The sequence below is a fragment of the Engraulis encrasicolus genome, chromosome 18 (assembly GCF_034702125.1).
Source record: "Engraulis encrasicolus isolate BLACKSEA-1 chromosome 18, IST_EnEncr_1.0, whole genome shotgun sequence".
Classification (NCBI taxonomy): Eukaryota; Metazoa; Chordata; class Actinopteri; order Clupeiformes; family Engraulidae; genus Engraulis; species Engraulis encrasicolus.
In genome coordinates this window covers 40,552,815-40,569,352 of record NC_085874.1, presented here as the reverse complement: position 1 = coordinate 40,569,352, position 16,538 = coordinate 40,552,815, and the positions used below count along the sequence as shown (strand labels likewise).

At 42.9% G+C, this 16,538-nt stretch overlaps 1 protein-coding gene across 1 annotated transcript in view; it reads left to right on the top strand.

The window, feature by feature from the left end:
- Nucleotides 1-16,538, top strand: part of LOC134469396 (cation channel sperm-associated auxiliary subunit beta-like) — a 108,000-nt gene that overhangs the window by 25,508 nt on the left and 65,954 nt on the right. The window contains exons 12-14 of the mRNA XM_063223624.1: nucleotides 2,798-2,844; nucleotides 3,507-3,662; nucleotides 4,310-4,459. Coding sequence (XP_063079694.1) covers nucleotides 2,798-2,844; nucleotides 3,507-3,662; nucleotides 4,310-4,459 — 353 coding nt within the window. The remainder of the gene's footprint in view (nucleotides 1-2,797; nucleotides 2,845-3,506; nucleotides 3,663-4,309; nucleotides 4,460-16,538) is intronic.

Here is a 16,538-nt window from a genome sequence, read left to right as displayed (position 1 = left end):
CAGCAATTTGTGACAGCACTGGAAAACGGCAAGCACAGCCTCCAATTTGTGTTGGTAGTGTACAAATATCCACGAGACAATAGGTGCGATCGACATGTGTCAACGCATGCATGCGCATTTAGACAGCAATGCACCCTGGATGGAAAATGCTGCATGACGGTTAGATTTCCTGTCAAACTTCGAAATTTCGTCGACGTTGCGTTGACGAGGTGACATGTTACATGGTGTCAAACTATCGCGGGATGCATGCGGCTGCAGTCAGATCTTGCAACCTCTGCAGTTGCTTATCCCCTTCAACGCTTGTCTGCGCTGCGGACTGCCTCCGAGGTCACGCGCCCATGAACTGGTTGGTCAACAACTCACTCACGTGTGTATATGGGTCTTGTCTCACACCTCTACACAAGTTTGCACAGGTCCTCACTTCAGCTCCTCCTCACTGCCTGTCCCCCCACTCCTCACACGTGGTGTGTTAGTAGAGCAAACCGGTGCGAGCTCATCGTCTCGTTCATATTTGTGGCCGACTTTAAATGCGCTGTATTTAATAACACCCACATCATGACAACAAGTTCTCGCTCACGTGTTTCCGTCAACGTTGGTCGACAGCAACAAAGTCGTACGGGGCTGATGACTTCGCACCAGTTTGATCTACTAACGCACCACGTGTGAGGTGTGGGGGCGGGGACAGGTGGGGAGGAGGAGCTGAAGTGGGGAGCAGTGCAAACTTGTGTAGGGGTGTGAGACAACGCTCCTACACACACATGAGCAATCTGTTGGCAAACCAGTTCATGGGCGCGTAATCTCTGAGGGGTATGCAGACCCTTGCAGACGAGCATCCACGAGGATAAGCAACTGCAGGAGTTGCAAGGTTCGGCTGCAATCGCATTTATCCCACGATAGTTTGGCACCATGTGACGCATCATGTCGTCGACGCAACATGACTGAAATTTGGTAAATCTAATCATCATGCAACATTTTAAGCCAGAATGCATTGCTGTCTACATGTGCATGTAGCCGTTGCGGAATCTTGATAATAAAAAAAATACTTAAACTGTATGAATGTGAAGAGAGACATGATTTAAAATGTCAGGCTACATATCTACTTAACTCACTTGAGTCAATAAAATATAGTTTATTTATTAATTATGTAGATATTTAGCAACACACCTCAAAATGGCTGTCAAGATTGCAGTGAAAAAGTGGTCGGGGTCATCTTTAGTTTAATGTTCTACTGTCTCAACATTTCAAGCTCAGATATTTCATTAAATCACTTCCAGTTTCCCATTTTGCAAACACTTCTTTCACAATCCCTTAAGCTTTGCAATATAGTAACTACACAGTAAAGACTTTACCTTCCCTAAACGTGAATCCTGATTAAACAGCCAACACGTATCCTTTGTAAAATCCGACATGGTTATCTGTTTAGTCCAACAAATTGGGGCATTTTGCGGTAATGCAGTTCATAAAATACCACAGGTTAGATGGGCAGAGTAATTTTTCTTGAAGACTCTGAGTCCTTAGCTTAGCTAAGCTTAGCTGAGAACAGCAAGCAATCTGCCCAGACCAGTGGCCATAGATCTAATTTTGAAGGAACAGACCACCGTACTTTAACAATGAAATATATTCTTCTTAGAAATAATGACCACACATTGATACCTTCACTTTTGATTGGAGAGGAAGAAATCAGAAGTGAAGGTATCAATGTGCTGTCTAAGCACGCAGAAGGTGTTACTACGCCTGTCTTTATAGTACAGTTTCCACAGCATAGAAAAAGCCACGTTTGAATTTGCGCAGCCGAACTTTGTTTCATGACAACAGGAAAAATGTGGCAGACTTTGGTCGCATATAACTACAGCCCTGAAATCTACCGTTGGCCATGCTGAACTAGCTACAAAATTCTAACAGGAGGGTCAGCGTGTCTGGCTGACTAGGAGGTCGCACAAAACTTTGAGAGGTACGTATCATCTCGTCTTACTTCTGAGAAGAACATATTTCATTGTTAAAGTACGGTGGTCTGTCCCTTTAAGCAGCCACACTGGAGGTTAGGCTCTATTTCGGCGAAAGAAAAAAAAGATTTCACTTGCAAAGCTTGTCACTAGCCACAACATGATGCAATACGATTCCCAGTGTGATTGAAGTTGCAACACAATTTTTATCAACAATTTCTGAATGGGTCTACTTTTCTTAGAGGAGGAATCTTTAGTAGAGGTCTGCCACCTGCGTGAAGCTGCCCCCCCCTCAGACCCAAAATGCTGAAATAACACTGCTGATTGTTTGTGCTAGGTTTGTGCCGGATTGTGCTGTAAAAAAATGTTGTTTGTGCTATCAAGGCTTTTAAGTCATTTAAATACTCAAATACTCATACTTTCAATACATTTTCTGACCTGTGACGTCACACAGCCCCCCCTCCACGTCCAAATTTCTCCAAAGTAGTCTCAATCGAAGGGATTTTGTTTGTGCTCATTTGTTCTGTGAAAATTAACACTTCAATCACTTGTTTTGTAAAGTTACAGTCGTTATATTTTATTATTTTGCTATCATTATGCATTATTTTATTAATAGCACAAACATTTTTTTACAGCACAATCCGGCACAAACCTAGCACAAACAATATGCAGTGTTATTTCAGCATTTTGGGTCTGAGGGGGCCCAGCTTCAAGTAGGTGGCTCTGCCCACAATATTCACCGGCCGCGCCTGATGGGTAACCGACAAGAATTTTGTAGGGGAATGTAACGTGATGTATTGAGATAAGTTGGGCAGGGAATAGAACAAGTTAGTAATTTTGTGTTCTTTCCACAGATGACTATGTGAGTGTGGTATCTAATACAGGAGTGGGGCCGAATCTGGTAGGTGTCTGCTGTGTCATTGTCTGATGTGTTCATTAAGTAAACGTAAGTCTAATGTTAATGATTCTTGACGCAGCATTGCTGTGCAGCATTTGTGCGGTTAATGAATCATCTTCTTCACATCAGTAAACCATGGTGTGCATTCCAATATGCGACCTTCCGCCCTCCACTTGTGCTTGTGGCCTCAAGGTTTTGCTGATTCACCGCCTCTGCGGAGAAAACAATTATGTTTCCCCCGCTGTCAGCCTAGCCACAACAGTTTTTGGGGGACTATTCTTCATTCACCATTCAGTTTGCAAATGAGAAAATGACTTTACACCTGAGCTTTTGCAAGCCATTGAAATATAGTGCTGTTGTCAGTGATGTTATCACAACGTATTACTTCCTTTTACGAGGCCACAAGCACAAGTGGAGGACGCAAGGTCACATATTGGAACGTACCCTTGGTGTGAGACTGACTGAACATTCTTAGTGAAAGATGTGAACTCTCATGCTGCTTTGCACAATCGTTGTGATTTGGTCTGGTGATAACCCAAGCCTGTTGATGTATATAAGAGGTTAATTACTGTATCCGTGACCACAATAGGCACTTTCCACTGTATTGATTTATACCCCAGTTTTCTAATGTTGTTTGAGAAGTTCCCCCTGATTGTGTTTTTCAGGTGTCGATGTGTGCGTTCAGTGGGTACCCCTTCACACACTGGTATCCCTGCTTAGGCAGCGACTATGATCTGTCTAATCCATACTACATACCACGCTACCTGGCTTTTTTGTATGATCGCTACCAGCAAACAGCTCTGCTGTTGTCAATGAATGAGGTACAAGCACACGTGTCCTTAGCGAGCAAAAGAAATATAATGCAAAGTACACCATTGGAGTTCCAGCAAGCAGTCTAATAACTTACAATGCTGAAAGATCAGTGACGTACTGTATTTATTGCTTTACTACCCTGTTTTAAAAAAGTCCCTAACATTGCAAATTTACATTAGACATACTGTACATTTTTACAGACACTAACATGAGTACCATGAGAAAAGGCTGAGAAACAGTTGAGAAATATTCAACCCTATTTAGCCTTTAAAGGGACACTGTGAGATTTTTAGTTGTTTATTTCCAGAATTTGTGCTGCCCATTCACTAATGTTACCTTTTTCATAAATACTTACCACCACCATCAAATTCTAAGTATTCATTATGACTGGAAAAATTGCACTTTTCATACATGAAAAGGGGGATCTTCTCCATGATCCGCCATTTTCAATTTCCAAAAATAGCCATTTTTAGCTGCAAAAATGACTCTACTTGGACCATACTTGAAAGTATTTGTTTATTACTTTGTAAACTTTCATGTAAAGATCAAATTTGGCGATAGGCAGCCCAGTTTCATAGTTGCAGTAGCATAGTTGCAGTACATTTTTTGACCATTTCTTGCACAGTGTCCCTTTAATGAAGTGTGTTGTGCGTAGTTTGACTGGCAGACGGGCATGGTGTCGATGTTCAACATCGGGAAGACTGGGCTGGACTCCAGAACCAAAGTTCCTTCCACCACCATTGCCATAGAAGGTTTGGAAGGCATGTATATGGGGGGCAACCAAATTTTCCTTTATGGCAATCAGGTACACACACACACACACACACACACACACACACACACACACACACACACACACACACACACACACACACACACACACACACACACACACACACTTGAATTGAATACAATTGACACCTCCACAGGATGTTGAATTTAAATGAATTTGAATTTCAGGAAGTGGAATTGATTGCAATTAATTCTAACCGTACAGATGGTCCCTAGTATAAAATGAGCACACATATTCGCGTGGAGAACGTGGTAGAGGCGCGTCTCTGACATGTGATACAGAAGTTTGGCTGAGGTGCAATGTACTCAAACAACCACCAGGTTGCTCTTGGGAGCACACCACATGCTTTATCTTGGAACGCTTGGCATTTTGTCATGGGTTCTCTTATCAGTCGAATTCATTCGACTACTCTCTACTGGAGATCCACTCTGCAAGGGACATCCACCAAACACCATTAAATCACTGCCAACAGGCAAAAAGGCTGCCAGGCCCCGCATTGCTGCTTTCCGAGAGGGGCTGTAAAAGGCGGCTCGCACTTGCGCACTTCCTCTTTTATCCTGTCGCTCTCGTGGGAACACAGACATTCCATTCTACACCTCTTGTGATTCAGTTTCACTGTCCGTCTATAACCTTGCCTGGCTTGGTTTAGAGCTCTGAATTATGAAGTAACTCACCTTTCATCATCTCCCATACTATATCTTTGAAGCAACGGATTAGGTAAGTTTGAACTAAGACCAGAGGAAAAACTCCCGGTCTTCTCTGCTGGTCAACTACCATGCCTGGGGTTGCTAGCGTGACTGGAATAAGGATAGTCATTTGGTATATCTTTCTTCCTGGTCATACTTGCTTCAGCAAAATTGTTAATAGTCTTTTTTGCCAGACTTTCCTGCCCCTGGGTGACGAAGCTATTAGCTATCCTCAAGAGCTAGCAGTTGGCACTTCAATGTGTCCTTAGCTCTGACCACATCCACCCCTGTGTCTGCTGCTGCTACTTGGATTCCCTGCGCTTACCCCCGACTAATACAACCGTGTCGCTTAACCAGCCAATTCACCTGCTTGTGTCCTGTGGGTTGTCCTTGATAAGACTTTGAGTGTTACCCTTTTGTGGGCTGGTTACGATAGCTACTCAGCTAATCAGCTAACCTCCCCTGGGTACATAGCCAAGGCTACCAGAGGCAGTGTTAGATGCAGCTAATCTCTCGGTCTCGCTTCGCGCCTGTTGGGTTTGCACTCAACATCCCCTGTACAGTCAAGGGTTTTTTTACGCATCCTATCCCTCAAGGTGTATACCATGAGCAGTCGTAAGGCTACCTGTAAAAAACCTCCTCAAGAAAAACGCCCATGCCCAAGAGGCTGCGGGTCGGAAATAAAGGCTGTAGATACTCATGATGCGTGCTCTGTCTGCCTTGGCATAGACCGCGACCGAGAGGCGTTAGAATGTAACCTGGTTCTCAAGCAGATGGATATTCATCGAGCGAGGTCACAAAATTTAACGAAGATGCACGAAGCGCGAAGGGTCTGCACAAGAGCCAGGCTAGTTAGAAGGTGGCTCATGTGAAGCATGTCGCAATCTATCATTAAAAACGCGCAGGCAAAGACTTGCACTGCTAGTGGAATTGGCTGTGTCTATTCGCCCCCAACCTGACCACGACTCGAAAGACGAGGATTGGGAGGACTGTCAGTCTCTGCAGCGGGGCGGTTCAGTCCCATGATCCCGCACTCCTTACCCAGCGGTCCACATCCCCTGAAGTGAAGGATGCCCTACTCGGCTGTGTCTCGTTTGCGGCTACTGATTCTACTGATGATAGTAGGCTGCCGTCGGATTTTCCAACTGCTATGTCACTTTGTCTTATTCAGTAGCCGCCTTTAGCTAATACACAGAAACATGATCGTTATCAGTTATGAATGATTTACTAACATTCTCGTTCAATCTGATAGCCGTTCCTGCACCATATGGGCCAGTCCATGCACACGCGGAGTTGTTGACATGTAAAACGAGGCATAGAGAACTTTGCTAGTGCACAGTTAGTTTACAAACAGGCTGTTGTAGAGGCTGCGTCACAGCCCGGCTACAGCCTGCACCACAGAAGGTCTACGGTTACAGACACTTCACTCACTCGATCCATCCCTGCAGTTCACCTAGAGGGAGCTGTCGTGAGAGCGCGGTCAATTGATTCAATGAAGTCTGCACTCACTCATTTGCGCCCCTAGAGTGCAGTACCACCTGGAAATGTGGTGAGTGAAGTGTCTGTACTGTAGACCTCTGTGGTGCAGGCTGTAGCTGTGCTGTGACGCAGGCTCTATGTGTATTTGAAAACACTTTAAGTCAACTGTATAGTTGTGATACTGTGCTGTATAAATGCATGTTGTTGTTAAAGTCATATTGACCTAAAATCACACCTTAAAGCAACACTCCGTTTTTTTGGACACAGGACCTCATTTCCGAGTCAGCCAGAGTGTTAGAAGTGTTTCTAGATCGTTTTTTGAAATTCCATGCAGTCCTTGTAAAACCGCATGTCGATGTTGCTAGGCTAGCGCAAGTGATCCACTTTTACTACCATGACCCAAAAAAGCAGTCTTAACAAATTCAATAAGCAATCAAATCACATCAATTATAATGCCAGGCTGTGGATGTGAAGGTTTGTGGTAATAGAATACTGTTTAAAATAAAACTGACCTGGCCTTACATCGATTTTTGTAATAAGGTGAACTAGTTTCTCCTAGTCAGCAGAATTTTACCTTGCTCTTGACAGCTGTGATCAGATGTAAACCCACTTCAACAGTGAGACGCCAACTAGAACTATAATACTCTACATTACTGCGTTTTTTAATGTATAGTGGAATATAAACCAACAACGTGGCAACTAACATGGTAAATAAATGTGCATATAAAATTGCGACAATAGAGCCCATACAGAAACGTTCTCATTCTTTTCCTGAAAAAGACCCGGAAAGAACAAAACTAGCTCCTATCTGCAGGAGATAGTAAACACATCAGACGCACGAACAGGGTGATCTGCAGTGATCATTTCAGCCCTGACGACTTCATAAAGTCAATCAGAATAGCCGCAAAGAAAAGTCTGAAAACATCTGCGGTGCCATTCTCCTTCCCAATCCCTGGTGTGCCACAGCCATTGTGATACCAACAGTCTCCGAAGATCACGTTTGTCCTACAAGCTTACACAGGCATTCTGCTGCTGTCACTGTAGCAGTGTTTGCTGATGATGATTCAGCTAACGTTACCTAAAACCTTTGCTGTGCTTTACGTGCTATGGCTGGTGTGCCTTCATTGCAATAGTTACACTGTTTACATAAACTTATGCGGCAGCTTCGTTCTTCAAATAGGGAACAACTCACGAAATGTTTTGATAACTTACCGCGTTGACAACTGGCCATTGGGTCCAGCAGGTCCAGGTATTTTATCTCGACTGAGAAGAATGTTTCTAGCACTCCACGATTGAGATACAAGTCCTGGTGCTCCGTTATGCACACATCTCGAGATGTGCTGTGCCAGCATCTAGACTATATGGAACGATGCAATCTCCATCTCTTGCATCTGTGGGGAAACTAAGTCCCAACTCGGCAGCAAAAACATTCTTCTTCCATCTCCAATGCCTTGCAATTTCGGCACTGACACGACACCAATCCCCTGTTATTCTGTTCCGGCTTTCTGCTACAGTTTCAGTGGCTGCCTCATACAGACGCGCGCTCTCGTTCGGACCTTTTCAAATCCATCTCAACTCTAATGCAGTAGGCCTATATTCCGGCTCATACAGGTATGCTTCTGAATTTGCTCGTCCTCGTCATCAAGAGCGTTGGGTTCTCCGAACATTGCCATTCTTTTTTATGATCAGGGTTTGTCTGATCGTAGTTCTAGTAGACAGCTGCGCTCAAAACAAACTTGACAGTGAGAACTGGTAACATTGGTGTTAGATATCAGTCCGCGACTGCCAAATCAGGAAGTACAAATTGCTGCGGGTGAGCAATGTAATTCTAAGGTTGGTTTACTCCCTAAATCTCTCTATCAACGTGGGTATTTGTGTCGATAGCCTGGCGAAGTAATTGACGTGCTTTGAGTGTTTATTGAACTTGTTAAGACTGCTTTATTGGGTCATGCTAACAAAAGTGGGTCACTTGCGCTAGCTTAGCAACATCGACCTGTGGTTTTACAATGACTGCATGGAATTAAAAAAAAAAACGACCTGGACACACTTCTAACACTCTGGTTGACTCAGAAATGAGGTCCTGTGTCAAAAAAACAGAGTGTTGCTTTAAAGACTGCAAGGAAGCAGGCCAATGTGTGATCGGGTACAGGTCTTTTCGTCGAATGGATTGTTGAGAGGGGACCATTCGAACAAAACGTTGGACCATTCGTATAAGGCAGGGGATCTTTCGTCGAGGACGTTCCGTCTACCGCAAAAGCCTACGAAACGTCCTTAAAATTGAACTAAAGATCCTTAGGTTTGAACTAAACGTCCCTTCAGCCTGCCTATATTAGAAATGTAAATCAGCTTTTTTAATGCTCATTTTCACGGGTTTTGTTTATTTAAATATGTAAATCAGCTGTTTATAACGCTCATTTTGGTCAGTTTTGTTTTTTGTTGATTAAAACATGTAAAGCAGCTGTTTTTTGCTGTTTTTAGATGTGCTTTATAAATAAAATGTACTTACTCATTTGGTATGTTGTTGTTTTTTTACGTTTATGCCGTTACATTTTTTGACAATTTACGTTTGCGCCTTACATTTTTTACAATTATCTAGGTTACTTTCTACGCCTTACATTTCTGGAACAATATTTGAGAAGCTTTTTTTTCACTTTTACTCCGTTACTTTACTTCGTTACATTTTTTGACAAATATCTGTAGGCCTATGTTACTTTCTACTCCTTACATTTCTGGAACAGTATTTGAGTAGCCCCATCTGCGGGCAGAGAGGCGGGACCAAGCACAGCCTTGTCGCTTTGAATCAGGGCAGCGTGCGTCTAGAAGTCTTGACCACTGAGCACATTTGGTTGTCATGCAGCGAGTTTTCTGACTTTCCGGTAACTTTTTAGATGAAAGCTTCTAGCTACCGTCTTCTGGGGGTCTGGAATATACCTATGTGTGGAGAGTAGGCCTATAGCTTCACTATTCAAATGAAATGCAAAGCACCAGCAACAAGAGAAAGCTGTCTGCCGACACTTTGATGTTTCTGATTCTGAATGACAACAAATAGTTCGCGCATGACCAGAAAAGATACAACAGTGTTGGAAAACATAGCCTACAGAATGCACCCATGTTAAATCCATGCTACGGTTTAAAGAGAGAGAGAGAGAGAGAGAGAGAGAGAGAGAGAGAGAGAGAGAGAGAGAGAGAGAGAGAGAGAGAACGTCCCTTCAGTCTGCTATATTTTTTTGTTGGAAATTGTCCTCCAATCCCTTCAAGCCTTCAGGCTGCCTATTTTGTAAATGTTTCAAAATGTGGGTTTGAAAGTCAGTTTTCACTTCGCGACTCTAGAGCAAATCAGCTGGTACTGCGCCGCTTGCTTGCTGGTCAATAAACGTTGAACTGAACCGTTTTGTGTGCGTGTATGCATGCGTAAAGCCTACCAACGTCTGCCCATGCCACGCGATGCATAGACAGTTCCAACACCAAATAATAAAGAGTAGGCTACATCAGAGCAGTGAGTCTTTAAATTCAGTGAAACGGTGAGAAGGTTTTTTTTTTTTGTAAGTGGTTGCAACCATGCATGTTTTCTGTGGAAAACATCAGGTCCTCATGGCGACGCCAGGCTTGCTGAAAACGGTGACAAACACATTTAGAATACACATTTCTTAATGGGAAGTTGTTAAGAACAAAGTGTTCGCTAATGGGCATGAAGTCTTGTCATGCAAATGACCTGCCGTGTTCAGTGGAAGCCATTTAAGTCGTTAAATAAGTACTTGTCAACAAAATCATGCCCCCGAAATCCGCCTACATTAAAGGCAATAACCAACTGTCGGTCTACATATCACTGAAGCATAATCGTTCCCAAATGACTTCAGGCCGGTGAATGGTGAGCGCGATGCAATTAATTTTTCTGATACCATTCCGCAGTTATTATTTTAAAAAGCCACGGCTTTAGGTCCAACAGACTTCAGGTTCCAGAATCGCAGAGGTTCTCCCTTCAAAAAGCAGGTCCACGACACCACCAAGTGAGCCCACAGTTAGCCTTATTACCAGTGGTGTAGTCTACGTAGAACGCGGGTATACGGAGTATACCCACTTCTAAATTTCAGGGATTTCAGTATGCCCACTTCAAATTGATTGACCCATTGTTTTGAATAGCACAAATATATACAGTATACCCACTACAAAAAATGCTCAAATATACAGTATACCCACTTCAAAAGTAGACTACACCGCTGCTTATTACCCACACCATCCGAGAGGATGATAACCTGGTTCTCACGCAGATGTATATTCAGGAAGTGTAACGAAGATGCACGAAGCACTGAGGGTCTGCGCGAGTAGAGGATGATGCAGCTATAGATGAACCAAAATACAGTTAGCTTGGGGATCCCAGATCTCTCTTCTGTAGACGTGCCTAAATGCCAGAGCGATCTGAAAGCTTTCGCCATCCCTGAAGCAGTCAGTGGATAGCTAAATGATTTTGCCCGATACAGTTGGTTGGAGTGCAATATTAAATTGCGGAGGGCGTGAGCGTTATGTGCCTAAAATTATTATGGACACGAAATGATAAAAAGGCCGCACATGTAGGCGACGAGTATGGATTTCAACCCTTTCATTCGTACGTTGCTCCTAAAATAAATATAGTACATCCCATAGAGAATACCATGCGTAAACGATAACGCCCGCGCAGACACAGACAGTACAGACGCGGTAGTTTTAAAAACAAGTTTGAAGATTTTGATGCAGCTGATACCCAGCATGAACGCTCCATAAAGAAGCCCAGTCGCTAGCATAACTAACACGAAATGGAATTTAAACAACATCACATTATGATCTTTAGGGGAGATTTCTCATTGAGAATGCCAGTATGGAGATGCCTGTAAACGGTGTGTTCTATTTGGTGGAGGAGTAGCATTATTTGCGGGGAGAGTAACACGCCGACTGACTACCAACTCGGACTGCTACCAAGTGTGAATTGTGTATTTCGTTTGGAGTTGTGAAACGCTGGGACGCTCGGAACAGGTCAGGTACCGTGGAGACATTTCCTTTACTTTCTGATTGTCTGGACCGGTAAGCTGACTGCTGCTCGTGCTAACTGTGATTACCCATGTCACATTCACACACACAGACACACAGACACAGATACACACACACACACACACACGCGCGCGCGCGCGCGCCTCTTCCAGCCAGCCCTGTCTGTACCCCTCTTCCCATCCTTTTCTTTTCTCCTTTGTTTTGGTTAAGCCGGTCGGCCTTTTGGGTTTGTGAAAACTTCTGCTACTAGCCAGAATGGCTGTGTTTTGCCTTCCTTGCGTTGGAGGCTGTCCTTGTTGTTTCCCAATTTCGGGATATAAATTGAACACTAAATAACGTTTCAAACGCAGCCCAACTGGTGGATTGGTTTTCTGTTTGTTAGTTTCAACATTTCCTTAATAATATTTTGTAGCCCTAAACACCAGAGCCACCGTTACAGCAATACGTGTTTTCAAGAATTGGCAACACTTTCAGTCAATGTTTGAAAAGGAGTTCGCCGAGGAATGGACTCTGATGAGATAATTGATGTATATTTAAAGCCAATATACATCCCTTTGAATTCAGTTGCAGCGCAAATATAGCAACAAATAAGTTAGGTTGGGTTTGCCAATCATGATTCATTCGTAATAGTATGCGTAATAGTATGGCACCGTGATAGTAGGCCGATCCGTGCAAACATGCTATGATGTGTTTACTCTGAGTTAAAAATAAAATAAAAAATAAGGAACACCTGTATTTTCTTGGGAACACCAAGATTTTCTTTTCTAGCTACGCCACTGGGCTACAACATAGAATATGTACCACATATAGGGGATTACCACCCAGATTTGGTGCAATTTGAGGACAAATTTCAATAGGCCAACTACGACTTTGAATCAGTTATTTCCCGGGATTCCCGGGATACGGTTTGTTTTTTCCTGGGATTTGATTCATTTGCATTTTCAGTCCTTTATGTGCATTATGCCCAGCTTTTATTGAATACAGCGCAGGTTTTGAAGTTCACCAAACGAGCATCAACTTTGTGCAAGTCATTAAAACTCTTTTTTTACCAGCACTGACCTGTACACTGTTTCATTTATTAACCCCTTAAGACGCGGCATTATAAATGAGCTGTTACCAGAATGGCCATGACCAAGTCGTAATGTATTACTAAAGGCCCCGTGCACTGTCATAGTTGTTTAGTACTATAGTAGTTAACTTTCAATGTCTATTACAGCGTGCCACAGGAGGTACAGCGTGCATTAAGGGGCTACCTAATTGCACTTTTTGCCTTCTCGTTTCACATGTGATAAATAAAGTGCTTGCATTGACACGCTGTTGTTTTAATTTCGCATTTCTTTCATGTCCACTTAGTATGCTTTATCCAATTATCCATGGATGCAGGATCATTCACTGGACTTGACACTATTGTAAGAGGTGAAATTTAGACCACGATTCAGGAACGACAGACAACAGGAGTAAATGTTATGGTAGTTTTATTTTTACAATTTCATAAAATACAATTAGGAGGGAAAACCACCACAATATCCATGCAGCCAGCAGCGTCTGTAAACTGCTATCGTCTTTGAATAAATGAATAAATAATCACAATCTGGAGACACTCGGACGATAGTAGCCTACAAAAGTTGAGTTAAGTTACACACTCAGCCACTGCTGCCGGACGTTGGCTCGTCAATTACTTAATGCAACTATAACACGCGCAATAGCCTACCCAAATGCAACTTACCCACAGTTCCCAAAGCGACCGGCCGCACGCAATGGATACAGTTCACGTCCCGGCACGACAGCTTGTAGCAGACAGCTCAGCAGCCCTGCCCCCACCCCAGCGTGTAGCGCACAAGTCTACACTATTGTCCGAGTGTTGTTATTTCAAGAAAGCAAACTGTCACTGCCCGCCGGCCGCTGTCGTGACATCTTCTATTAACAGTAGTATTTTTTTAACAAGTGAGGAGTTCGTTGATAGTTTCCTTAAGGGTGAAGTAGCCTACTCTTTAGGCTAGCGTTGCCTCCTCCAGCCAACCATCCGGCGCACAGATCAGATAGAAATGGTCCTGTTATGAACCCGAGTTTAGTAGATATCGCGCAGTGAACGAGGCAGCCTGCAAACAGTTTGAAGCGCAATGTGGCTGTAACAAGTTAGAAAGTAGCCAAACTCTGTTGCTTGTTAACCTTTTTAAATTATGTGCGTAATGGTGGGGTGACGTCCGCGCCAATGTCTTATTCGGAGCGTATCGCTCGGTGCGTAATTCCAAGAGCAGTATAATTGAAAAGAATAGAAGGAAGATGATGGGCTAGACCCGGAACGTTTGTCCCCTGTCTGTCGGTTTTATTTACTTTTTTCGGCTTTGTTTAATACAGCTTTTGATTCTGCATTCAGCTCCAGTGTGCGACTCCTTTCTTTCTTTTTATATTATGAGCTTCCACGAACTATCTTTCTTTGCGCACGCTATAAAATGGCAATAAACCTGTTACAATTAACTACTGGTTAACTATTTATTCTATGCTTTCTAATGTTGGTAAAGGCGGGATAAGCGGGATAATGTATTGTCCACACGTGACTACGGAAATATATTTCCTTCGGAGCGGAATAACAGCTCTCTGCCTTCGGCATCGGGGGTCTTATTTGTCCCGTAGGGCAATATTTTCTTATAGTCACGTGTGGACAATACATTATCCCTTACCTTTAAATTACTGTTGTAAGCCTACATTTTAAAACATTTCGTCGATATTGTAGCGGTGCAACCGACTGTTTTAAAGGGGAACTCCACTTTTTTGAACATTAAGGCCATTTTCTGAGTGGTCTGCAATGTTTTAGAGTCCCCCTCACCGTTTATTTCATGTTTGCTGCAGTCTCTGTTATTTGGCTTATTTGGATTTGATCTCAACCAGCTTTAGAATGGCCGTCTATGGGCACCTGCAACTATGTTCTTAAAATCACCTTTAATATTTGTTTTCAAATATAGGCAACTCACCAAGTGTTCAGCAGTATACACTTGTGTTCCTTAACAATTTTTGTAGCGAAATATGGCATCTGTCGTGTTTTCTGTGTGTTTTATGTAGCCATTTGTGAACTAAGTTTCACTTTCACTTTCACTTTCTTTCAAAAATTGGCAAATAAGAAATGACAGAAGCCATATTTCGCCTTGAAACTTGTTAGGGACTGCTAGTGAACACCCCTAACCACTATGTGAGCTGTAGACCTTCGAAAACAAATGTTTAAGGTGATTTTAAGAACAGAGTTGCAGGTGCCCATAGACAGCCATTCTGAAGCTGGTTGAGATAAAATCCAAATCAGCCAAATAACAGAGACTGCAGCAAACATGAAATAAACGGTGAAGGGGACTCTAAAACATTGCAGACCACTCAGAAAACGGCCTCAATGTTCAAAAAAGTGGAGTTCTCCTTTAAGTTATGAGATGGGCGCCAGCTAGGCAACAATAAGACTGCCTTTACCTTTCCAAAAATGAATACAAATCAGTGACCAACACATTAGAAATAACTCAGATCAACACAACGAATATCTTTTCTTATTTTTAGTAGTGCACTTTTGCAAAACCCTTGTTTGCAGACTTGTGCGCTTGGTCTCAATTTGGAACAGCTCACATCAATGTCTGGCTTAGCATTCTTGCGAATGATGATCTTCTCGGCGCACACTTCATGGTTCCCTCTCTCTTGCTCTCTCGGCTTGTTGCTTCCTGACAGTCTCACCCGCCATTTGAAATTAACTCCATTTTATAGACAGATGTAGTGCACAGGGGGTAGGAGGCAGAAGCAGTCCGTTAAGATATAGTATATTTATAAAATAGGCTATAAAATAGGCCTAATGATAAAAAAAGCAGCCTGAACTAAAATGAAAAATTAATTTAAAAAAAATAGAGACGCACGCACGCACTTTCTACATGGTTCGATTTTTGTTTTCATTGCATTGTGGTGGTAGGCACACAAGTTTGATAAAATATAAAAAGAATTGGCTAATAAAATAGGCAGACTGAACTAAAAGTCTGCCCAGTTACACGAAAGGTCTGCATGGGTTGAACGTAACGTCCTTAGGTCTTCTACGAAAAATCCTCAGGTACTGCACGAAACACCCCATGCCTTCTACGAATGGTCCAACGTTTTGTTCGAATGGTCCCCTCTCAACAATTCATTAGACGAATCGTCTCGAATTCGTGTGATCTAGGATAGCAGAGGTGCATTGGCGGTAATTCACTCTGCCCACCTGGCAGTACCAGGAATAGACACAGAGTGGTTAATCCACAGCTCCATCTTTGTGTTTCTATTAGGTCATTACTTTGACTTTCATGGAATTCCAATTCGACTTCCTGCAATTCGAATTTGAATTGCAATTTCATTTCCTGTTTAGAACTTTAATTCAAATTCATGTTGGAATGTTGGGATCATTCTCAATTCAATTCAAAATTTTGCTCAACCCTGACGCACACAGACACACACACACACACACACACACACACACACACACACACACACACACACACACACACACACACACACACACACACACACACACACGTAGAGCATACTTACTTAAACTCCAACAGCTTTCACTTTCCTGTCATCATCATCCACAGGGGTTAGACAATGAAACTGAAACACTTGATTTTAGACAGATTTGACTATAGCAGCCCAGCCGTGTATATTGACCCTGTGGAGCTCCCGACGGACAGTTCTGGTGGAAACAGGAGAGATGCTACATGCTACACGGATCCATTGACTTTCACTAGCTTAGCGACATACTCCCTCTTTTAACTTGTCTTAAAGCAAGACAACGCTTAACATGAAAAATAAGACACTTTACCACCTTAATAAACCCCAGCAAACGATTTTAACTGTATTAAGCCCCACAATAGTGGCATACTCCTTTAATGAAGATTGGCCACCAGGCG